General features: G+C 38.0%; 1 protein-coding gene across 8 annotated transcripts in view; it reads left to right on the forward strand.

Moving 5' to 3' along the window:
• Nucleotides 1-24,670, forward strand: part of MAP2K5 (mitogen-activated protein kinase kinase 5) — a 257,106-nt gene that overhangs the window by 49,893 nt on the left and 182,543 nt on the right. For all 8 annotated transcript variants that reach the window (XM_025472372.3, XM_025472373.3, XM_025472374.3 and 5 more), the window contains one exon: nucleotides 6,841-6,905. In XM_025472372.3, coding sequence (XP_025328157.1) covers nucleotides 6,841-6,905 — 65 coding nt within the window. The remainder of the gene's footprint in view (nucleotides 1-6,840; nucleotides 6,906-24,670) is intronic.

Raw genomic sequence — 24,670 nt, forward strand, 5'->3', positions numbered from 1 at the left:
TGGGTTTCGCTCCCAGCAGATTGAAGCACCATGCACACACCCTGCTGCCATCTCAGTCTAAAAAAAGTTAATCAGTTCTGAACAAGTGTGTCAACCCATGGGTTGTTGAAATGGCCCTGCATCGGGAGGTGACTGCTGCTTTCATTATCTTTGAGGAGAAAAGGAAAAACTGTTACTTTCTTACCGTGGCTCCTTCTTTTGTCCTGAAAGGAACACTGGCGTTTTAGGGAGACACAGTAACAGCAGACCTTTGGCATTTAAAATTCTTTGGCTTGAGAAGCCCTTGGTTTGGTTTGCCTGGTGGACTGGCCATCCTGAAGCCGAATGACCTCACCCAGCCAGTGAGGGACAAACGGGCCTGCAGGCCAGTTATTTCTCACTAATTTTGATTCAAGTAAATGGACACATCTGAAATATTATAGTGCTTTTAAACATACACTGGCAAATTAAGCTACCTACAGGGTCCTCGATTCTTCAATAGCAACATAAATGCGTTTTAATGTTTGTTATAGAGGAAGCCCTTTGATAGCCTTGGAGGCAGGCGCCTGTCCATTGCGATCAAGCCTGCCTATTAGGCTCTATTGACTGAGACATCTGTGTCACTGCAAATAAAAGACTCTTATTGATTTTCTTAACTGCTGTTCACTTCCCGTCCATGTTTCGAAGGCTGAAATCTTAATTATCTCAGATGCTTATTCAGTGCCTTCACACGCTGACCTCTCCAAGGCTCATTGGCATTTCATGAATCAAGTACTTGTAGTGGAGCCCGTCAAGAAGACAAAGCTGGGTCCTCATGCTTGTCCTTTAATATCACCTGTAACTTTGTGGCCTAATAGATGTGCATGACTTACAACGGTGACTGTAGGGTAGTGCTTCTGGAAGCCTACTTCCTTAGCGCAGTCTCTTGAATACAGTTAGAAAAAATAAGTTGATCTGGTTCCAACATTTGATCATCATCCAGAGTGTGTGAATTCTAGTCCTTAGATATTCTGTTTACAGCTAATGAGAACCTGGTGATGTGCATGTACATCTTGATGGCCTTAAAATTTTGGTAGTGTTTACCTAATACTTTTGACTTGAAGCAGCCAGAGGTTGGTTTGGATTGAGGTCTGCAAATGCATCCCCCTAGTGCCCTGGATGTGTTCAGAGCCAGTATGAAACAAAACCTGATTGAAAGCAGCAACTTTGAGCCTAGAATATTTACTTATCTTCAACATGCTTGCATTCCGGTTACTAATTGTAACTTATGTATGAGTCACTTGCTTTCTTCAGCTGGAAAATATATTTCAAAATTGACATAAATTAAGAAGCTTTAACTACATTTGTTCAGCCCAGGCAATGGAAAATAACCTGTCATAGATTCCTCTTTCAAAGATGAAAAACAGTTTATTTCCACCACAAAAAAATGAGCATTCTGAAATGTTCCTAGTGTTTTGACAACAGACCTAGTACCATAAATATCTTAGTGGTCTCAGTTACGAGGTTCTCTGTGGTGGAAGATTGTTGTAACGATGATTTTTGACACTTAAAGATTGTTTATTGCCCTCCCTTGGGAATGTGATAACCCCACGTTCAACACTATGGTGTTTTCTTTCTTTCCAGGAGCAGCCTTCATTGTATTTACTTTCATTCACATGAACAAACAAAACAAAAACCCACCTTTAGAAGTCTTCCTAATACCTCCTTGTACTAATTTCTCAGTTCCTTGGTGCTATAGGATAACTAGAGAGTGAGCGAGATCGCACTGCAGTGAGGTAATGTGCGCAGCTGTGGTGTCAATAAATTTCTGGGTTGAGCACTGACACCACTTGAAATGGAAGATGTAAGTCACATTTAACGATACTTTAACACTTGAGCATAGTTTTTTATTTTAGTGGTTTATGCTCTCAAGCATTAATAATGATTTGCCTTTCCACTAGCCTCCACTTAGATTTAATAAGGAATTCATATTAATCATTAAAAGAAAGGGACATGATTCTTCAAGATAATCAAATATTGACAGGTTAGAAATAGCTTTCTGCCTGGGTTCATTGATATAGGTTATGTGATATAAATATTTATTTCTTTTCTGTCACTCAGAGTAAATGCCACCAATTGATTCAGCATTGATATAGTGTCAACAGTTCATAAGAAACATTTGACTGGCTTGTGTTTTCCGATTAGTCTCTGCTCTATAAAGTGGGATTTACTAAATCTCTCCAATTGTCTGCTCATAGAGTGTGACTGCTTTCTGAAACCATTATTGCTTCGATTTGTGAAGCAAAGGTCTAGTGATAGGCCTGGTTTCTGTCAGACCTTTACATATAAAATAAGGATTAATTGAGCATTTTTATTTTAATGATTTATAAGCGATAGGTACTGATTCATCTTAACACAGGCAGACAATAAGCAAAGAATATTTTCTTTGCTGATCCATAATTGAATTCCATTTCATTTTTCTCATTAATTTCATTAATATTATATTAAATCAAGCACTTTTTAAAATTTAACATACAGTCTTTGGAATGGAGGCATTGTTTTTCTTTTACCGCTTAATGTTGGAGGGTTCCTTTCTTTTCCTAGCTTAAAAAAAGCCAAATCATCAGATATTTTGGGCATGTTTCATTGAGACCTATAAATCAGTACCACTGGTATGTTTTTGTGATGTGTTTTTCCCACTTCCGTTTTAGTGTCGTATCATTTCTTTAACATTGGCCCTTGATTTGAAACTGATTAGAAATGGCCCAGGAGGTCAGCTTAAAGGATTATAAAAGTACACAGTGACCCCAACCAAGGATGAATGACTTTGACCTTTGCATCTCTAAAGTTGTTTTTCCTCTTTTTTGTGTTTTAGATTTTGTAGGAGAGAGTCACACTATTTTCCTATTCTTGATAAATCAGGTATAAATATACTGAGAAGCTATAGTTCATACAGATCGTAGAACTAATTCTGACCCTGCTGCATGTTTGGCGCTTTTGGGAACTTCAGCTGCCTTTGGGAAAATTTGTTGTGTTTAGAAGGGTGAAAAAAAAAAAAAGAAGGAAGAAAAATATGAATTCTCCTGTAAAATTAGCTTTAAAAGTTGTATTATCACCATTATATAAAACTCTTATATTCTTATGATTCACCTTACATCCTACACAAAGACCAAAACATAAGTGAGACTGTATGGAAGTCCACACTGCATGACACCCTCCCCTCCCCACACACACAACCCATGGGTTGTCCTGTCTAGTCCATGTTTCTTTCCCAGCCCCTGACTCTCCTTCAAGTGGAGCAGAGCCCAATGCCCATCATTTCTCCTGGGTCATTTGCTGTCTTTCAGTTGACATGTAATTATAACTCTAATGGCTTTTACTTCTTCTCTCACATCTAGTATTCTCTGACTTTTATTTGTTTTTTTTAGTCAAAACAAGGAAACAGTTATATTTAAAAATAACTCAGTATCGGGGCAGCTCCAGTGGTGCAGCGGTTTAGCACCGCCTGCAGCCCAGGGTGTGATCCTGGAGACATGGGATCGAGTCCCACATCGGGCTCCCTGCATGGAGCCTGCTTGTCCCTCTGTCTGTGACTCTGCATCTCTGTGTGTGTGTCTCTCATGAATAAATAAAATTTAAAAAAAAATAAAAATAACTCAGCATCTCTATTGAACAAAAACTTTATTTCACCTCCTTTTTATATAAAGAGCTATGTGATCTTTGAAACATTTCTCTTCTTAAAAACAAATACCACAGCTTACGGAATTGCTTTTAACTTGTGAGTGCCTTTCCTTTGGTTCTTTCCTTCCTGTGGGCCAGTGATGGGGGAGGATGTCGCTCCATACTTAGGACATTAGCTGCTAAGATGGCATCGAGCAGAGACTACTGAAGGACAGAGTTCTAGCCTTGACTAGTTGTTACTGACTAGTTTTATGACCTAATTGGGCTTTGCTCTTGGAATGCTGTACAGTTCTGTGATTTTTGTGATACTTGATCCCAACTGTAATGTTTAAATACTGTAGGCTGTAGACACATAAATCCCACCTTTGTCTCAAAACAAACACTGTTCCTGTGCTTCATTTTGAAAAGTTGAATTAATATGCTATCTAAAGAAAAAAGACAACAATGTTATCAACTGTTAATTGATCCCATTAGTGATTTTTTCATAGTTAAGAGCAAAGATTTGAGTAACCCATTTTGATCAGAGATTTGAAATTCTCAAACGGTTGTTTATCAGTTCATGAGCTTGGCTCTAATGGGTTTCCTTTAAAAAAATTTTTTTTATACAAATACCATTTGCATACTATATAAAAATTAGAAAATCCAAATAAGTGAAAAGGAAAAGAATCTGATTTTTTAAATATAAAAATCTGTCCATCAGTTCATAGGCCAGGCAAAGGTCTATAAAACTTTAAAACATTGGAGAAACATTTTAACTATCTTTTTATGGATACTGTCTTTTTAAGTGAGATAGTTTTAGGACTTTCCCTCCAAAAAAACCACTTTTATCTTTATGAGGCTCTTATAATCTTATTGTCTGAGGGATTCCAAATTTCTATCCTTGAATTTGTTTACCCAGTGCTTAGCACACACACACAAAATATACAACATCTCTCAGCCCTTCCCCTGTTGGCTGCCTACCACTCCTGGTCAGGTTGGAATGCTGGGGATGTGCGGTGGACAGCTGCTCCACTTATATTGTCAACCTCTTGGGTATTAGAGGTTAAAAACAATGTCAGGATTATAATGGTTGAAGCTGCTCAGAGACATGCCATACTTGCTTCTTTGCCTTCTCTTCTTCCAACAAAATTCCACAAAATCAAGCCCCCTGCAAAGTCCTAGGTCCATCCCAGTGTGTTATTGGAATGTGTAATAACAATATGTCTTGGTTTGTATATTTTTCTGAGAGGAGATTACTGGTCCTTTTATCTGGAAGGCCCTGATGGAGTGGTAGAGGGGATGTAGTTTTGGGGTGTGATTCCCCCAGAGCCTGAATCCTATATGTACTCCCTGAAATTTGTTGTCTTAGAAATTTGCTTTGGGACCTGATGAGGGTGCAGCTTGTTAGGCAAGCTAATGGGATGAATGAGGTGGTTAAGAATGCTGTTTAGACTACCTTGAGAGATCTTTCGAAGGAATTAGTCTATTTGTACTGGCCAATAAATAATGCAGTTTATGTGTGTCTCCTTCATACCCACTGATCAAAGTAAACCCAGTAAGAGCCCTGCTACCTTAGTATCTCAAGTGACTTGATGTGTTCCTCTTCTTCATGCTATTTAAAACATATCATTTGGCCCAGAATAATGAAGTTTTCTTTCTTTTCTTCATGTTCTGTCTTTTATATAGGTTAAAATATGGCTTCTTTTCTCTGCATTAGTAATATAAAGATAATGAAGAACAAAATTTCCCTTAAATAGGAAGATAGTTGCCAGTTTTTCTGACTTGTCTATCATTTTGCCTCTGACCCTAAATATAGTAATTAGCTGATTGCAAATTGCATCAATCGGGTTGTACTACAATTAAATTTGGTGTTGAATTGGCTTTTACACATTAATCTGTCAATATTCTTTTAGGGATTTGCAGAATGCCTTGGAAAGGAAGCTGTTTCTGTTACCTGCACTATATTCCTAATTATCACGGCTCTCTGAAGCTTCAACCTCAGAAATGTATAGAAGAAAAATATTTCCCTTGATAAATGGAACCTCGTTTTATTCAAGTGGTGGATGTTTAGAGCAAAATATTTAAAGCTTTACTATAATGGTCTGAAAGCAAACTATTTTTTTTCCAGGTGATATTGAATTAAAAACTCCATCCATTTTCTGCCCATGCAAGGCAATGCAATTCCCTGGAAATTGATTTTTTTTTTTCAGGGCTTACTATGGCTTTTCCCAAGCTTTAGCTATATGGAAAATAACACTTTTATTGAATCCATTTAGTGAATAAAGTTGGCAGTTAATTTTTAAGCAACTGGACCAGTGTGTAGAAAATTACTGAATGCATCAAATATAATCTGACTGGTCTTAAGGTCATTTGATAAATAATTTAGGGAGTTCTTTAAAACTCTAAAACACTATTTTGTGGACCTGAAATAATCAGCTACTATTCACAGTACAAACGAGAGTAGTAATTGTGGTGTAATAGTTTCACAGAACTGGGGAAGATATGCATGCTGTTTAACATATTAAATTATGAAAATGACTTGAGTTTATAAGAATCACATGCTTATATGTTTTCCCTTTCTGCATTGCAATATTTGACTGCATGTGCATTTGAAAGTGCACTAATTTGGGCCTTTTCCATCAGCGTAATATGATTTCTACCCAGTTACCGCTGTATACTAATTTACTGTTTCCAAAGAAAAGCTCTATCTACTTCAGGAAAATCATTAACATTATTCAGCTAGTTTGTTTAATGTTAGCTAAGAGGTCACCTAAGGAGTTTTTAGGGGCTGATTTACTTACAGATTGTGCATTAGATTACCGGGCATGTGTCTGTGTGTGTGTGTGTTGTCTTCCCAAGTTTGACTTTGGTTATGTGCAGTGCTATTTGGCATTGGTTATGTGTAGTACTGGGGACTGTGTTCTTATCAGTATCTCTGACCTGACCCTTTTGAGCTATGTTATATCATTCCATTTTGACACCTTTTATCAAACTTTAATGAAATGACCCAGGCAAACAAATTGTCATTAAACTTTCCATCACTTTGTCCCTTGGTATCGTCTTTTATAAATTGGACAGCAAATGTTGTATTGATCTTCTCGTTCTTGCAGCTGAACTTGAAATGACCCAGACTGCTTGTTGTTTATGGCCTAGAGTTGCTTTTCCTTGACATTTCCATCCACAGCATGACACCCTTTTTGTTTTTCTTTCTTTCTCGTGGAGATGAATGAACAAGACATACGGTATCGAGACACTCTTGGCCATGGCAACGGAGGCACAGTCTACAAGTGAGTAGTCGATTTTGTTTAAACTTTCTATCCACTTTTGCCAAATGTGAGCACCCAGGTTCTCCATGGCAAAGATTTTTAAATGACCACCAGCACTTAAATGTTATTTCTACTTTGACTCCAAAATTCTGCAAGGCATCTATTTTCTCAGGAATTGCTTGGAAAAGTGCATTTATATTGCCTCTTTAATATTTCTCTGTCTGCATCTCTCCTGGGTGAGCAGTTAATAGTCCACCATTAGCGAGTATACCTTTAACTGGCCTGAAGTTTAATGCATTTTTTTCCTTCACTCTTTCACACTAGTTTTTTAAAAACTTGCCAGCACCCTGTGCTAGTCCCCTGCCCTTTTACAGCTGTGCCCAGTAGAAGACAACCTTTATAAATACCATTGCTGTGCCCTGTGTCAACACTGTAAGTTATTAACAAGCCCTCTTCCTGTTGTATTTCCTTCTCTCCTCACCTGAGTCCCGAGAGAGTTTCTACACATTGATGAATATGTTAAGTTATAAAATTCTCCCAAATTCCAGTAGCAGTGATCTTACCCTAAAGGACTGTTCATTTTCATATTAAAAAATGCTAACCATAAAAAATAGTTCTCTCGACAGGGAAGTCTTTCTCATGCAGTAGTGCAAAGTTTAAACTACATAATGTAATATCTGGTACTTAATAGTCTGCAATGGTGTATGAAAAATATTCCAGTAGGAATTAAAAAATCCATACTCTGTAAGAAAGCCCTGAGGGAGTAATAAAGCTTTCCTCCAGAGAGCTGTTTTCCATATATACACTGACTCTGCATCACATTATAATTGTGTTTTTACCTTAGATGTTTTAACATTGATATTAATATATATCTTCAAAGTTGTGAAACAATTTATAATTGGTTATTAATGTTCTTAGAATTTGAAGTGCTTGCTAGCCACGTGACTATAGATAAAAATTGCACTATTGCCTGGTGACCATGAAGGGTCACATCCTAAAATCCCAGAACATCTTCCACATATAGATGCAGCCTTGGCATAGAATTAGCTTTCTTAGGGTTAGAAGCTTCTTCTAGTCAACTGACTTACTCAAGACTTCAGTCTTCTCTGCAGGTAGAGCCAGGGTATGAGTCCATTCTCCTGAATCTAGTCCCTTAAGAACTTATGTTCATATATTTGGATTATTTTTTTCCTACAGATGATTGGGTATTGCGAGGAGTTGGTCTCTGAAAGTTAAGTACTTCCACTATGATAATTCAGAGAATTAAATAACAGCATATTGCTTACATGATCCTGAGGCCCTGCCCGTAAGATGTTTTATGCCTAAAGCATCTGATGGGGGAAATCCCTGGGTGGCTCAGCAGTTTAGTACCTGCCTTTGGCCCAGGATGCGATCCTGGAGTCCCGGGATCGAGTCCTGCGTCGGGCTCCCAGCATGGAGCCTGCTTCTCCCTCTTCCTGTGTCTCTGCCCCTCTCTCTCTCTCTCTCTCTCTCTCTATGTCTATCATAAATAAACAAACAAATAATAAATAAATCTTAAAAAAAAAAAAGAAGCATCTGATGGATTTGAGTCACTCTTGTCCTTCCCTGGGTCATACTAGCATTCCTTCCCAAGCAGCTCCCAGGCCTGCATAAAGAACATCTCTTCATCTTACTCTTCTTCTTAGTCTTAGCTGACTTGAATGTTTACCCTGTTTTGAAAGTCCTTGGGTTCAAGTGCCCTTAGAAAGGAAAGAAGAAGGAACCTGCATGTTCTGATTTGCTTCTCTTGAGTTCCCTGTGGGGAGCAATTTTCAAAGCCTCAACCTTGCTTTTACTAATACTTTTATGCTCCATAGCCAGATGTAATAAAATAGGAAAGATTTCTAGCAATTTTTCAACTTTCTGGATTCCTTTTCTGACTTCAAATGGAATTCAAAATAATTTCTTTAGTTGCCTAACCTATTCATGTGTTCTATTTAACCAGATGTTTAACTCGCAAGCATGTTCGTATTTTGAAATTGAAGTTCTATTGTGAATTTGCCATCCTGGTTTATTCTAGGAGGGGGAGAAACAAGACCGCCAAGCTCCAGCAGATGATTTTTATTAGAACTAATATCCCAGATGTTAAGATTATGTATTAAAAATAGGTTAATAACGAAAAGGGGAGGGGAAATGGAAATAAAATGCCCATCTACCAAGGAAAAGTTACAATATACAATCATGTTAGTTTTTTTGTGTGTTTGTTTGTTTTTTAAAGGTTTATTTATTTTAAAAGACGGGTGGAGGAGCAGAAGAGGAGCTTAAGATTCTCTCTTTTTTAAAAGATTTATTTATTCATGAGAGACATAGAGAGAGAGAGGCAGAGACACAGGCAGAGGGAGAAGCAGGCTTCATGCAGGGAGTCCAATGTGGGACTCAATCCCTAAACTCCAGGATCACGTCCTGAGCTGAAGGCAGAAGCTTAATTGCTGAGCCAGCCAGGCATCAGGCATCCCTTAAGACTCTCTCTTATGCAGACCGTGCTGAGTGCTGAGCACTGAGCACAGAGCCCAATGTGGGGCTCCATCTCAGATCCCTGAGATTATGACCTGAGCCAAAACCAAGAGTCAGGACACTTAACTGACTGAGCCACCCAGGCTCCCCAAATCATGTTAGTGTTTTATTCTTTGTTTAATCATGGTGAGAACATATAACATAAAATTTATATCCACACCATTTTTAAGCCTACAGTTCAGTGGCATTAGGCACATTCATATTGTTGATCACCATCCATCTCCAGAACTCTTTTCATCTTGCAAATCTGAAACCTGTACTCATTAAACAGTTAATTCCTTGTTTGCTTTGTTCATGTTTTTAGCTAAGATGCATGGCTAGAAGTTCTCCTTTGATTAGGGCCACATTATCTTACACATCCTTAGCACAAGTTCTTTAACTGCTGGAATGCTACATTAACATTAGCAGCTTACCCTGAGTTTGTTTATTTATCTCTGCTAGTGCTCAATATGCATGTTGTAAGATATTTTTAAAAGTTTTTTATTTTTAAAAAAGATTTATTAGAGAGAAAGAGAGAGAGCACATGCTCAAACTGGGAGAGGAGCAGAGAGAGAGAGAGGAAGAGAGAGAATCCCCAAGCAAACTCCATTGAGTGCTGAGCCTGAGGTGGGGCTCCATCCCAGGATCCTGAGATCCTCAGCTGAGCTGAAATCAAGAGTCAGCTGTTCAACTGACTGAGCGACACAGGCGTGCCCCGCATGTTGTAGGATTTAATATGTTTTTGACAGTGGTTGTTTTTGGAGGGTGAGTGGCAGTAATGTGATCATTTTAAGGCTTTATTTTATGTAGTGTATTTCTTATACAAAGAAGACATTTCATTGATCTTATTGTTTAGGTGATTCTTAAGAGGAGAGAATGTAAAGACACCAATTTGCATAACCACTTGTCATTGATCATTGATCTTCATTTCTGCATGGGTTTCAATTGTATTGTTCTTATATCCCTGGCTTTTAGTTCAGCCCAAAAAAATGGTCTAATCGTCAAGAAATGAGAATCCACTTTACTAAAGTCTCTATAAAACTGTTTGATGTGTTATGATTGACTTTCTCCTACACTAAGTTTACCTTAATGGTGTTGACTATAAAAACTGTGATTTTTTTGAAACAAAATGATTACATTACAGGCTATGCTACATAAACTAGATGAAGAAAATATTGGAAAATCCACTCATTGGTAACAAAACTGCCTAATGGGCCTATTTAATTTTTTTCTTGTAAAGTATAATAAAGCTAATAAATGCAAAGCAAAAGTTTAATATTTCTTATTTGCTCCACTTGATGGGATGTTGTGAATTTCAAGGGATAGGACATCATGTGTAGTTGCAAAAATATATTGTTTAATAGTTGATCACATTTTCACCGTTTAAGACTGGATGTTCCCCCGAGTTATACAGTATGAAATTCTGGACCCAGACATTTAAACCAAGGGTATTGTGGATGCTGTGCATAGTCCCCTGCTGAGTTATTCTCTGTATTATGATAATGACCCAGGCAGGTAATTTTAAATTGGTATTTCTTGGATTACTAATTTGGGTGAAATGGATTATAAAGGAAATACCTTGGACTAAAGTGGAGTTTATGCCTAGGAAGAGTAATAATTTAAGAAAGAAAATGAATGTACTTTCATTATGGTTCCATTTCCCAAAATGCTGCATGTTGCTCCCAAAAAAACCCCAAGTTCAGGAATGACTCATATTCTATCCCCCTCTGAGAGACACGGTGAATTTTGGAAGTTTTGAGAAAGTAGAGAACAGTATGTGTTGTGGTTAAGTGTATCCTGTATCTGCCACTAGCTGTGTGACCTGTGGAAAGTTACATAATGTCTTCTGCCTCGGTTTGCCCGTGTGTAAAATGGGAATAATAACATGTAATAAGGTTGTCATGAGGTTAAATGAGATGTTGCATAGAAAAGGCTCAGCAGTATGACCGACTAAATGTTACCTACTGGTTCAATGGTAGTGCTAATAATAGAAACATTACTAAGCCCTGTGCCTCCTACACTTACTTGACCATGGGGCTCTTTTTTTGAGGAACATCTACAAACATCTCAGATGTTGAACTGTGTTAGATTTGTGTTTAATTACCTTTAAGAAATTCTGTATTATATTATGATACATACACCTCTATGTTTCCTGCTATTCACTAGTTGTGTCATGAATGCGGTTTGTTATACCTTATATATAATGATTGTTTAGAAGTTCCAGAGTATTTTCTCTTTTATCATAGTTTATTTTCAGATTGTTCTAGGACACCTGGCAAAATGTTGAGCCCATTTTACCACTGGAAAAAGCTAGGACTCATAAGCATTTGGCCACTCAACTGCAAAACCAGAATTCTAGTGGCTCTCCTCTTCACTTTGTGTTTTTCCCCTAGGCCGTGTTGTTTCTCAAGGTCAAGCAGAATCCATTGTGTTTCCTTATATTTTCTAATGTGCTCAGCACAGTCCCAAGGATGGAATAGATGCTTTATACATGTTGACTGAAATGAGAATGAGGCAAGTGGGGTTTTTTTCCAAAGCAAGTTTTAGTAGGCCTTTTTAGTTGGATTCTCCCATTTCTCTCATATCTAGCTAGTTTTAGAGCTTGCATAATTGTTTTAGCACATTCACCTGGAAGAATAGGAATTCTAAACTAAGGGCATATATTTGAGTGATGAATTTTCTTTTAGGTGTTAAAACCGAGTACTTGGCATCCATTAACTCAACATCAGAGTTACTGTCCTCTTTTTTTTGGAGAGTATGTCACATTGAAATGAAAGTAATTAACAGGCCCACTTACTTTGGAAACATCCTATGATAATGAAGGCCAGTCACTCAGATTCTTTGCTCCCTCGGGGCATTGTTTGATGGAGTCACTTAAGCTCTAGGTCCAGAAATAAAGTAATATTTAACTCTTAGGATTTAAATCATGCTAATAAGTCAGTTAGCCAGCAAGCACTTAGGGATCATCCTTTATTTTTTTCCTTAATGTAAATCAGTCAGTCTAAGACTAGACTCAGATTTTTGGTCCTGTATTCTAGTGTGTAGGTGTTTGGAAACAGTAATGAATTTTCTGCTTCCGGTCCCTTTCTAGTACATTAATGGTCTAACCTGGATTTGGGGTCGGATTTTCTCAGTGATGAGGAAACATGGTGTTTTGAAGATTGGATATAAACCATTATTTAAGAATTAGTTTGACCATATCTAGAGACAACAAGAAGAGGGACAGGATAATAATTCTCAAAGGGTTGGTCTCTCCTTCTCTCTTTTGTCTTATCCATTTTATGAGATATTTGCCGGGCAGTAGGTGAGGATGGTCCTTGGAGATAGTAATTGAGATCACATGAACTATTAAGTTGTATTCTGCTCTTGTAATACGGCTGTGGAGTCCAAGGAAAACATTATATTTGTGGTTTTGGAGCTGGAATTTTATCAACTCATTACAGTAACATGATGTATTTAATGAAAACCAGAAGCTCTGGTGGTCAGTTATGTAAAATGAGAAAACACATGAATTGCTGTCTAATTAAATGCTGTTTAGTAAACAAAATATGTCAAAACATGAGATTCCTGAGGGGAAAGCATAATAGAAAAAGTGTCCTTAATGAAAATACTGGGAACCACATAGTACCCAGAAAGCTTTCACTTCTCTTTTACTGGCCAACCTAAAGGTGCCAAACCAAATCAGCAGTAGGCCTGACCCCTGCTTCTCTGCCCACTGTGTCGGTGACCCCATTCCTTTATATTTTTTCCCTGGGGTACATCTTGTAAATTAAGAGTAGTTTTTAAGTGGTTTTGATATTGACCCAAGAGCTAGGGTGAGTGTTTGATTTATTTTAACTTTAAATTTCCAATCAAATGAAGAGCCTTTTCCTTGCCGCCAAGATCGTATTTTAAACAAGCAAACAAGATATCATCTTAATGCAAAATTAAATACTTGCATATGGCTGGATTGTGTTAAGGTATCATGTGACAAGCAAGGATATTAATATTTCCAGAAAATCAATGAGTATTTGTCAAATAAAATTAATTATGAATGTTTCCCTCTCTCGCTCTCTCGGCATTCACCGATACAGGTTTGTTTCATATGGTAATGTATATTGTATTGATTAGAATCTAAAGAATGGACCTGAGCTTGTGATTCTCTACACCTTTCCCACCTTTGCTTCCCCCATTCCGTGTTCCTGTAACTTCACACGTGCTCATATCCATTATGGCAATGATGGATTATTGGCGTCCAACCAACATGACAGGATGTTACAGGTCGCTGAGCAGAGATTTTCAGACTCTGTTTCCACCCAAATTAACTATTATTGAAATAGTTTATTGAGATTGAAGTATTGATCATTTTCTGCTAACCTTGGCTTAAGGGAAGGAAGAGGAGGTGGAGGTGTTCTTAAAAGACACTAAATTTAATTTTAAAAAATCTCATTTATTTAGCCTTTTCTTCTTCCTATTTTATAGCCTCTATTGTTTTATTGCTTGGAAAAGGGTATCTTGGCTTTATTTTTATGACAGTATAATTATACTTCAGAAATGCACTTGATTACTATGGGTAACAAAATTGTTCTAGTATATTGGTTTGGCCAATATTGCTATACAAACAACTTTTCAGTCAATTGAGTCTGGTAAAAATCAATACATTATGGTAATATTTCAAGTAAGAATTTGCTGAATCGAAGTATTTCAACACCATCTCCTTTCAGGGAAAAATAGTTTTAAAGTGGCAAGACTTTCTTCTAATATTTTATTTTAGTAAAAATGCTTTATAAAGAAATTGAGGGATGCCTGGGTGGCTCAGCGGTTGAGTGTCTGCCTTCGGCTCAGGGCTTGATCCCGGGATCCAGGATGGAGTCCCACATCGGGCTCCTTGCAGGGAGCCTGCTTCTCCCTCTGCCTGTGTCTCTGTCTCTCTCTCTCTCTGTGTCTCTCATGAATAAATAAATAATAAAATCTTAAAAATAAATAAAGAAATATAAAGAAAAATATATATAAAGAAGTTGGAAGTCCCCAAGCAGCAGTGATTGTGAACAGATAACCATTAGCACACTTGTGTTCCTATAGGGTGGAGGAGATCTAGTTTTCCTTTCTCTGGCTGCATTAAGTGGGTACATCATCCGGGTTTGACTTCATCGTATAGCATTGCCACTTTAGGATTCATGTGTCTCGTTCTGGGTACTGAGTTTCTTCTACAGAGAGATGTGGACAGTTCAGAGACCAGCCAGAGAAGCACGGGGAGAGTTATAGGGAGCTTGGGAATTGTGCCCCCTAAACCCTCCTTTGTACATTCCTTGAACAGCCTCATTCTGAGTGCATGTTGTGTGGATGGCACCTTGCTGGTGGGGGAGGAAGGCAGCCTGACTCTCTTTGGACCATGTCCAGGCAGATGAAAAAGTAAGTATGGGACTTCACAGTCTAGGGCACCTGTCTGTATGTGTGGCCTGTACACAGGCCCTGAGTGGGGTGCTGAGGCAGGGTGATGAGCTTTTTACTCTTTCCTCAGAAGGAATCAGTAAAGGCCTCATGGAGGTGAGGTGAAGGAATTGGCCAGCTTTTATCTGAAGAAGAGAAAATTAGGGCTTCCATGACAGCTGACTTTAACAAGTCAAAAAAGCATTCCTGTCGACCAAGGAACAGGTTTGCTTTGTGTGTTTCTGAAGGCTAGCCTCAAATTGTTCTTCTGCACTGTCTCTGCCAGCCTACCTTGGGTTAGAGTGAGTGGTGTACTCCTCCTCTTGTTCTTCCCACTGGACTGTCTCTCCTAGAGGAGAGCTGTGTCCCATGAGTCTGGGCAGGCACCCTAACATGGCTGAGCACTGCATCCCACCTACTGTAGGAACTTGGGCACCGATTCAAGAATTAACCTGCAGGGGCAGATTCTTCACAATCCAAGGATGGATGCAGAGTACTGTCTGTTGCTGGGTAGCTCTGGAGGTGCGAACCCACTTCCCTTAAGCAGAACAACATGACTGGTGTTCAGAACCACTGAGATGGAAACCCTGGGTGGCGCAGCGGTTTGGCGCCTGCCTTTGGCCCAGGGCGCGATCCTGGAGACCCGGAATTGAGTCCCACGTCGGGCTCCCGGTGGATGGAGCCTGCTTCTCCCTCTGCCTCTCTCTCTCTCTGTGTGACTATCATAAATAAATAAAAATTTAAAAATTATTTAAAAAAAAAAAGAACCACTGAGAAAAGAATTCCCACTTAGACCTGGACATGATGTGATTACAGAGGTCACTCCTAAGGCCAGAATTAATTCAACATTCACCTGCTGTAAAAGTATTATATCATGTGGTACTTGGTTTTATTCTTTAAAAGTTGGTTTTATTATCTGTTCATTTATTCATTAAACAAATACAGTTGACACTTGAACAACACAGGTTTGAATTGCATGGATCCACCTACATGTGGATTTTTTTTCAGTAAATATAGTACAGCACTGTAAATGTATTTTCCTTATGATTTTCTTTCTTTCTTTTTTTTTTTTAAAGATTTTATTTATTTATTCATGAGAGACAGAGAGACAGAGAGGCAGAGACACAGGAAGAGAGAGAAGCAGGCTCCATGCGGGGAGCCTGATGTGGGACTCAATCCCGGGTCTCCAGGATCAGGCCCTGGGCTGAAGGCGGCACTAAACTGCTGAGCCATCCGGGCTGCCCCCTTTTATGATTTTCTTAGTAACATTTTTTTTTCTCTAGCTTCATGTATTTTAAGAATATACTATAAATACATGTGACATACAGAATATGTGTTAATTGACTTCATGTTATCAGTGAGGCTTCTGGTCAATGGTGGGCTATTAGTAGTTAAGTTTTCAGAAAGTCAAAAATTATATGTGGATTTTTGACTACCCAGTGGTCAGAAGCCCTAACCCCCATGGTGTTTTAGGGGAAACTGTACTTACTGTCCACTCTTTGCCAAGGACTGCTCTAAGCACTTACAGTCTAGCAGTGAATAAGAGAGACAAATCCACTGTGCTGGACCTCACATTTGTGGAGCACACAGACTGTAATCCAGGAATACTGAAGTAAGATGGTGTCAGACCTTGCACATGCTGTAAAGAATGTAAAATCATTGCTCAGCAGGGCTTCTCTGAAGAGCCGATATTTAAGCTCAGACCTAAAGGACAACAAGGAGCCAGTTGTAGGAAAATCTGGGAGAAGGACCTCCCAGGCAGAAGGAAGCACTCTGGCAAAAGCCCAAAGGTGGGCTCCAACATGTTGTGTCCAGGTCACTGTGGGTAGTAGAATGCACTCAGGGGAGAACAGAGCTATGGGACAGAGGCCTGACCTCACTAGATCTGTCAGACCTTGCTGAATCCTTCCTATGAAGGTTACCCCCTTTCTACCAGTGAGGTAGATAAAGCTTGGAGGGTTTAAGGGGCATGCACAAGGTCAAATCAAGACTAAAACTGAGTTATCAAAACATCGAGTCATGCACCTTACAAATACAAAATTTTTAGAAGACTAGAAGTCAAACCAAGGGTTCGTTTGTTCTTTCTTTCTTTCTTTCTTTCTTTCTTTCTTTCTTTCTTTCTTTCTTTCTTTCTTTTCTTTTCTTTTCTTTTCTTTCTTTCTTTCTTTCTTTCTTTCTTTCTTTCTTTCTTCTTTCTTCTTTCTCTTTTTTTGATTTTCTTTGTTTATTTATTTGTTTATTTATTAGAGACTAGCTTTCAGAAACACACTCCCCCCACACACACACACATGCACATCGCAGGGGAGGGGCAGAGGAGAGGGGAGAGGAACAAGTAGACTCTGCACTGACCTAGCTCCTTCTTGAGCTCATGACCCCAAGATCATGACCTGAGCCAAAACTAAGAGTTGGACATTCAACCAACTGAGCCACTGAGGCACCCCAAGCCAGGAGTTTTCTATTTGCCATTCACTTTCTGACTTTCCTAATTTTTAATTCAAATTAGTTTTGGATATAAGATATAAATAATTCTGAAAGTCAGTGCTGTACCATCTCTAGTTAATTTTAGAGGCTCTTTAGGAGCTGTTAAAATGATCATTTCTTGGCTGACGGAGCTATTGCAGCATAGCTTGTTATTCTATCCTTTGGGTCTCTTTCCTTATCAAAAACTCAGAGTTTAATAATTGAATCCCTAGATTAACTGTATGGTTATGCTAGTGGAGGTGGTGCATTTCTTGATTTATGAGACACATTATTTTTTTTTTTTTGGTATTTTACAATATCCAATGTGTTAGCAAAACGTAGTGTCTTGGTTGGCATATAGCACAAGCAAATATTTGTACACCATAGCATCTAGGGTATTTACCTAAATTGCTTTTATGGGAAAATAATTCACTGGAAAGTCCAAAAGACATTTAGTGTGTATAACTTTCTTTTTTTTTTTTTCTCTGTTGTTCTGTTGTTAGTTACTTAGATATAAGAGACTGTGTTTCTGTTAAATTGCCACCTTACCAGAGTGAAATATGTTTTGGTTCTGATTTGTGCACTAATGTTAAATTGGAGGAGCAGATGACCAAATTAAAGGGGAAATAGCAATAGGTACTTAGGTTGTGGGAATTAAGCATAAAGTTTCTTTAAACACTACTTTGCTTTTTAGGTGTGACTTTGTATTATGTTATCCTCTTAACCCTAAAACTTCTATACTTTTCCTTGTCAATATTTGTGAAAGAAAGAAAAAGAATGTTCAGTATTATTGCTAAAAGCAGAGTTCATGGTTTTTGTTTGGTGAATTCAAATAATGAAGTGAAAAATGTTAAGACAAAATTAGAACTTGCTTTAAGGCACAATCAATATACCATTTTAACAAGCTTAGTGTATTTGGAAAATACATATTGTATAAGGTTCTCAAACATTCTGATTCTATTACAACTGCTAACTATAGCAGCAAAATGTAACAATATACTTAGTCAATAAACATAAAACTAATTAAACTGTAATTAAATTTTCAGAAACGTTATCTAAAAACTATGAATAAAATATATTTTTATATTGTCTCAGCAACAAGATGGATAGCCAGTGAAACTTTGGAGTGGCAGGGAAAAGCATACATGGGATTAAATTACAGAATGCATTTTTACCACAAACACATGTACTAAGTTAAGGTTCTGCACACCATTTATTTCTTCTTCCTTTTAACTTTTTTTGAAGGCAATTCCTAGTGAGTCTGGCAGAGTACAACAGCTGGGGTAGCTGACTAAAAGGGCAAATGAGAAGTTTCTCTGCATCCCTAGCAGCCCCAGTAGGTTTCAAGATCCTGCCGGCCTCCATTATATCCAAATCACAGGAGGTGCTCAGACCTCCAAACTGGGCCACCATCACACACCCAGGGTTGGCCTCCAGTAGCACTGAGATATAGCTCAGTAGAATAGGTATCACTGTCCTCATTTGACCCCGTGAAAAGACCGAAACACCACAATTAATAGATTTCCCTGAGTATTCAAAACAAGACAGGGATAGAACCACCACCAAAACTCATACTTCATTGTTAATAGTCCCTTCCTGGTGCCCTTCCTGGTGAATAATTCCACTTGGTTCTATGAGGAACTAAGTACGTGCAAGTCTAAGAATTTCTGCAGGTGTGTTCTAGCAAATATATTACAATTGTACTTTTTACTTTTGCATCAGGCACATGTACCTTACAGATGACCCATGTGACTGAACAGCTATCTTCTTTCCTTCCCTAGAGCCTGTAATCTTAATTAATCTAATGTCAAAAACATTAATGCTTTCTAAACTCGAGTCATTTCAGCATATGATTCTCCAGAAGTTATATCTGGGTTTTTTCCTTGTCCATGATTTTATGAGTGCATTTGTGTATGCCTTTAAGTCATTTTGGGGACCTCTTTCATGTTTTTGGCTGCTGGTTTTTACAAGGAAGTTCATTTTTCTCCTCCCACACAGACTCCTCTCCCTTTCTCCCCTCCTTAATCTTTAAAAGTCATATTTAAGCCTTAGTCTCCTGAATGGATTTGAGGAGACTATCTCTTGACTAGTCTCAAGGGACTTTATAAAACACAATGTTGCTTCATGTATGAAGAGATTGATCCAATATAGTTTTTATAATTTTGGAAGTCACTAAAGATTCTTCAGAAAGAATGTGGTCGAACTGAATTTAGAATCCAAATGCTTTTCCTTCTTTTGTCCAAAACATAGCTCCTCAATACAGAGGCACAGTGCCATGTGCAGAGAAGTCACTCAAATTCCTTCGTGTTATTGGGTTTAAAGATGACAGTCCCCAAATCATAGAAGGTATGATGGTAGTTTGAGTGTTCAGTTTTTATGTGAAAGGACAAGTCCCTTCAGGTTTGTTTTGACCCTAGTCATGATATGCCTGTTTCAGGAAGTCTGTTATGCACAAAAGTGCACAAAATGAAGATAAAGTGCCTCTCTCCAGCCCGACAAAAGCCATTCCTTTGCAGAATGGTAGCTGCAGCGAAAGTAAATAAATGAATGGACAGCAATCACAGCCTAGTTGATGAAACTGTTCAATTAAAGCACAGGCATTTACATGGTGTAATTTCCCTAAATTGCCAATGAGCCCCTTTAGACACAACCAGTGTTCAAATTGATTTCAGCATTGATTTTGGCTGAAGCTGATAAATTTCTGCTTGTTAGTTAAAGTAATTTTGCAGAAGACTTTGTACTGCAGTATTGAAGTGTTCATTTAGCTGATGGTTAAAAGAGGAGTTATTTACAGAGGCCTCTACTGTTGTTCTGAGATGGGACAATTCCCCAATCATCTTTTACTTTTAATTTTTTAGGCTTCAGTATACCAATCAATAGGTGATTGAAACTGATTAAAACTTATCCAACCAGCTGCCTATGGCAGTTTAATTAGAAGCTGGATGATTCTTAAATTAAAGTTGTCTTGTTTTCATTGCATAGCCATCTTCCAGAAGAGTAAGGGACTAACAGTGCTGAAAACCTAAAGTCTTGCTTTGTCGAGGTATCTCACAAGTGTGAAATCACTCAATAGCTATTCCTAAGGCAACTAAAAAATGTATCCAGAGGCTTTGGCCTTTATAGAGATTACAAGTAATAATATACTTACTTGTTAGCCAAGGAATTTTTTGTTTTTCTGGCAAAGGGATAACCTGTAATGTCATGAGATATGTTAAAGAACAGCTGTTGGTGATGTAGATCTTATTTCATAAGATGACCACTTGAGATGATTTTTTAAAAATACTGTAGTACAGGATAAAACTAGCCATCATGATATCCTATGCATCTCTCTGCTGAAAACCATCATTTTATTTTGTTTTGAGGTCTTGATCAATCTCCAGTGAATAAAAAACAAGTATTATATAAGTACATGTTGACTTTTCAACAATATTGTGGACAGGGTTATAGAAGAAAGATTTTTGCTTTGGGAAGAGTCCTCATACTCATTTTCTCTAGTCTGGAACAATTTCTTGAGTTTTTAATGGAAATGGGTTAATATTTCTGTCATAGGGGACATATTACATCTTGTACTACAGGGAAGAAGGGAATAAATGGCTCACTTTTCAGAGGTGCATTTACTCTTTGACCCACTAGGGTACTATTTAGTGTTCTAGGAGAGGTAATTTAGTAAATAGTACCCCAGTGGCCTGAAAAAGTTAATGCAGCTCTGAAAAGTGAGTCATTCAATCGATTTTTCCTATTGCTTTTTAAAAATCAACACTGACCATATCCAGAGAACTTTGAAGACAACTTGAGTTAGAGGATCTAGAAGCAATGCATTTGTGTTTGCTCAGGCTTATTGGGGCATGGCGTTGGATTTGGCTTCCAAGGATTTGAATCCTCTAATGCTTATCAGAATCTTGAAGCAGTTCTTAACCCCATCAAGCTTTGGTTTCCTTATCTATAAAGTAAGGATAATAAGAACAAGAAATTTTTGTGCAAATCAAATAGCTTCTCTCTATAAAAAAAGATAAACTATGAAGCACAATAGAATATTAATTACTAGCTTATGGAGGTTTTCTGAAATAGCCATTCTTGTTTCTGATTTTAGAAAGTGATTTATTGTTAACTCTTCACTAAGAAACTGTGAGCAGATACTATATTGTAATTAAGTCATTTCAGGGGAGAAGTGTCCCAGGTCCTTAATCCTCGAGGTGATCCTATTTTTCCCCACGTCCTGTATTTGCCTCAGTCCTGTATTTCTTTCATTGCCATCATTCAGCTTTATATTTCTTGCCTCTCTGTTTTGCCCATCCCATTCTTTCCAAACCTTTGATCAAGAGATCACTGTGACTGTAGCTTCCTTGATCTCCAAGGTATTTAGGACATATATGAAAAGACATTACTCTAGTTGATGTGGGGAGTGTTAAAGGCTTGAACCAGGCTGCATCAACTTATAGAAGAAATATGAAGGCAGTGGTGACAACATTAACTGAGGCATGTGGGGAGCAGAAAAGGGTATATAACCAGAGTAATTAGAAAGAATGAGAAAGGATCAGATGTAGGGTCCCAGTAGCTTTTCTCTGACTAGAATTCTTTCCAACCCTGCCAAGTTCCCCATATCCTAGGTTAGCAACCAGTACACCCTATGGATAATCAGCATCTTGAGAGAGTTGTTAACATCTATAACGTAATGACATGTTTGATTTGATACTTAAATAATCTGGGGGGGAGGGGTTCTATTGCTTAACCACAGATTATTTTAAAATCGGTAGTCAGGCATTTATAATGGATTTTTAGGCAGAAGGAAGGTTGGCATAGATTGCTATTTGAACTAGTACAGTTTACATAAAAGCTTCTTTTTACAACTGCTGTTTACTTTGGATTTCCTACTTTAACAGCTAGAGCCTGGCTAATGTGTTTATCTATTATGGAAGGCACAACTGTCAGTGTTGATTTCCCTGAAACTGTTTGATTTTTTTTTTTCCCGTGGATGGCTATTTTAGTATGTGACATATTGGTAAAATCCACCCCAAAGAAGTCTAGCACAAGAACAGATCTCTGAAACCTCAAGCAATAAAACAAAATTTTCATTAACTTTGAAATACAGCTAATTCACATGTGTTTACTGAAAATGTGACACTGAATTAAAGGATGATATCCAAGGGTATTAAAACTTACTCTCACAAGGTAACAAAAAATTCTTAATTTTGGATTTCTGTACATACTCACATGCATTTATGTACTTAACTTTTATGAAGGCAAAGAAATGTGTCTCACGTGTTAGGTATTGGCTGCAGAATCATTCAGCCTTATCATCTTTTAGCATAATGTAGTACAGTCAATGCTCAGGTTCCTTATTTTATTTATTTATTTATTTATTTATTTATTTAATTTATTTTTTGATTTTTTTATTTTATTTATTTATTCATGAGAGACACACAGAGGCAGAGACATAGGCAGTGGGAGAAGCAGACTCCCTCCGGGGAGCCTGATGTGGGCCTTGATCCCAGGAACCTGGGATCACGACCTGAGCCAAAGGCAGACACTCAACTGCTGAGCTACCCAGATACCCTATTTTTAATTTTTTAGAGGGAGAGGAAGAGAGTGAGTATGAGCGGGGGAGGAGCACAGTGTGAGGGAGAGAGAGAGAATCTTAAGCAGGCTCCATGCCCAGCACAGAGCCCCACACTGAGATCATGATCTGAGCCAAAAATCAAGAGTCAGACACTTAACCAACTAAGCCACCCCGGTGCCCCTGGCTATAAAGAGTTTGAGATGGAAAAACTTCTGAGTTAGAAAAAGACTTCCATTTGTTACTCTAAATTTACATAAAGTCAGAGTTCCTTTTTTTTTTTAATTTTTTAAATTTATTTATGATAGTCACACAGAGAGAGAGAGAGAGAGGCAGAGATATAGGCAGAGGGAGAAGCAGGCTCCATGCACTGGGAGCCCAACGTGGGACTCGATCCCGGGTCTCCAGGATCACGCCCTGGGCCAAAGGCAGGCACTAAACCGCTGCGCCACCCAGGGATCCCCAGAGTTCCTTTTTTTGATCAATAAATAAAATATGACATGACAAGCAAGGAAACAGCATCTCTAAGTATGGAAACTGGTAATCACACATCAGATAAGATATTAGAGGTATGGTATCAGCTTTAACAGATACCAATTTTTTAAATAAAGATATAGATTCAGTAATTAAATCTGAATGTGGCCAACTCTAACTTTCTATGCTAATGAGAATTAAGAGTTGCATAGATAATTAAAATGGATAACTAATAAAAAAAAAATCTCATTTTAGACAGTGGTTTGTCTCCTTCCAATCATACTTTTTGTTGTAATGACTGAGATCAGAGAGAGGTTTCTCTTTCACCTTGTCTCCTTTATTCTGCTCTGTCTTTGATGGATGTCCTGGATCTCTATGGCATTCAAAGAACAGAGAAGCAGACTACCCAGTATATCCCACAACCTGAAATCTTTACCTGAAAAAGAGCCTGATTTTATCATTGAGAAAAGCCATTAACTATATCTGAGGCAAGTGAATAATAGCAAATGCATTTGTAACTTTTATTTTATTTAAAATGGCCTTTATTTACTTTCTTGCCTTTTACCTATCCTCTAGGAGATCCAGGGAACAACATAGATAAACATCATGTTCTTTCTTGCTTACCTGAACTAAGACCATCCCTTTTTGATTACTGATTACTTCTTAAGCCAGATCTTAACTTTTGGTTTCACCATTTTAGTTTTCTTAGATTTCCCATCCATTTAGAGAATTTCCCAACAATTGATAGCACTCTATAAATAATTCACAGAGTAATCATGTTCCTCTTTTCACTAACCTTCTCTAAAGTATGTTATGTGAGAAGTAGAATTGAAGACAATGGCATTTATTCCACATGGTGTATGACAGGAGTGCCTCTCTCCTTCACAGGACAGTGGAGGTACAGTTCTTGTTTTGACATTGTGATTAAAAGTTACCATATAGGGATCCCTGGGTGGCGCAGCGGTTTGGCGCCTGCATTTGGCCCAGGGCGCGATCCTGGAGACCCTGGATCGAATCCCACATCGGGCTCCCGGTGCATGGAGCCTGCTTCTCCCTCTGCCTGTGTCTCTGCCTCTCTCTCTCTCTGTGACTATCATAAATAAAAAAAAAAAAAAAAAAAAAAGTTACCATATATGCAGTTACTCTTGGGATCCTTGTTCCAAGGGGCAAAAAAAAAAAAAGGAAAGATGTTTCCCTACTCATTTTGACGACCATTTTGCTGACAAATTGGCATTTATTACATATATTATCAGTTTTACTGAACCTTGAAATATTTACAATCAGACCTTAGGTCAGCCCCTCCATTTTTTTTTTTAAGATTTTATTTATTCATGAAAAACACAAAGAAGAGAGAGAGAGAGAGGCAGAAACACAG

Source organism: Canis lupus, chromosome 30 (assembly GCF_003254725.2).
Source record: "Canis lupus dingo isolate Sandy chromosome 30, ASM325472v2, whole genome shotgun sequence".
NCBI classification, from domain to species: domain Eukaryota; kingdom Metazoa; phylum Chordata; class Mammalia; order Carnivora; family Canidae; genus Canis; species Canis lupus.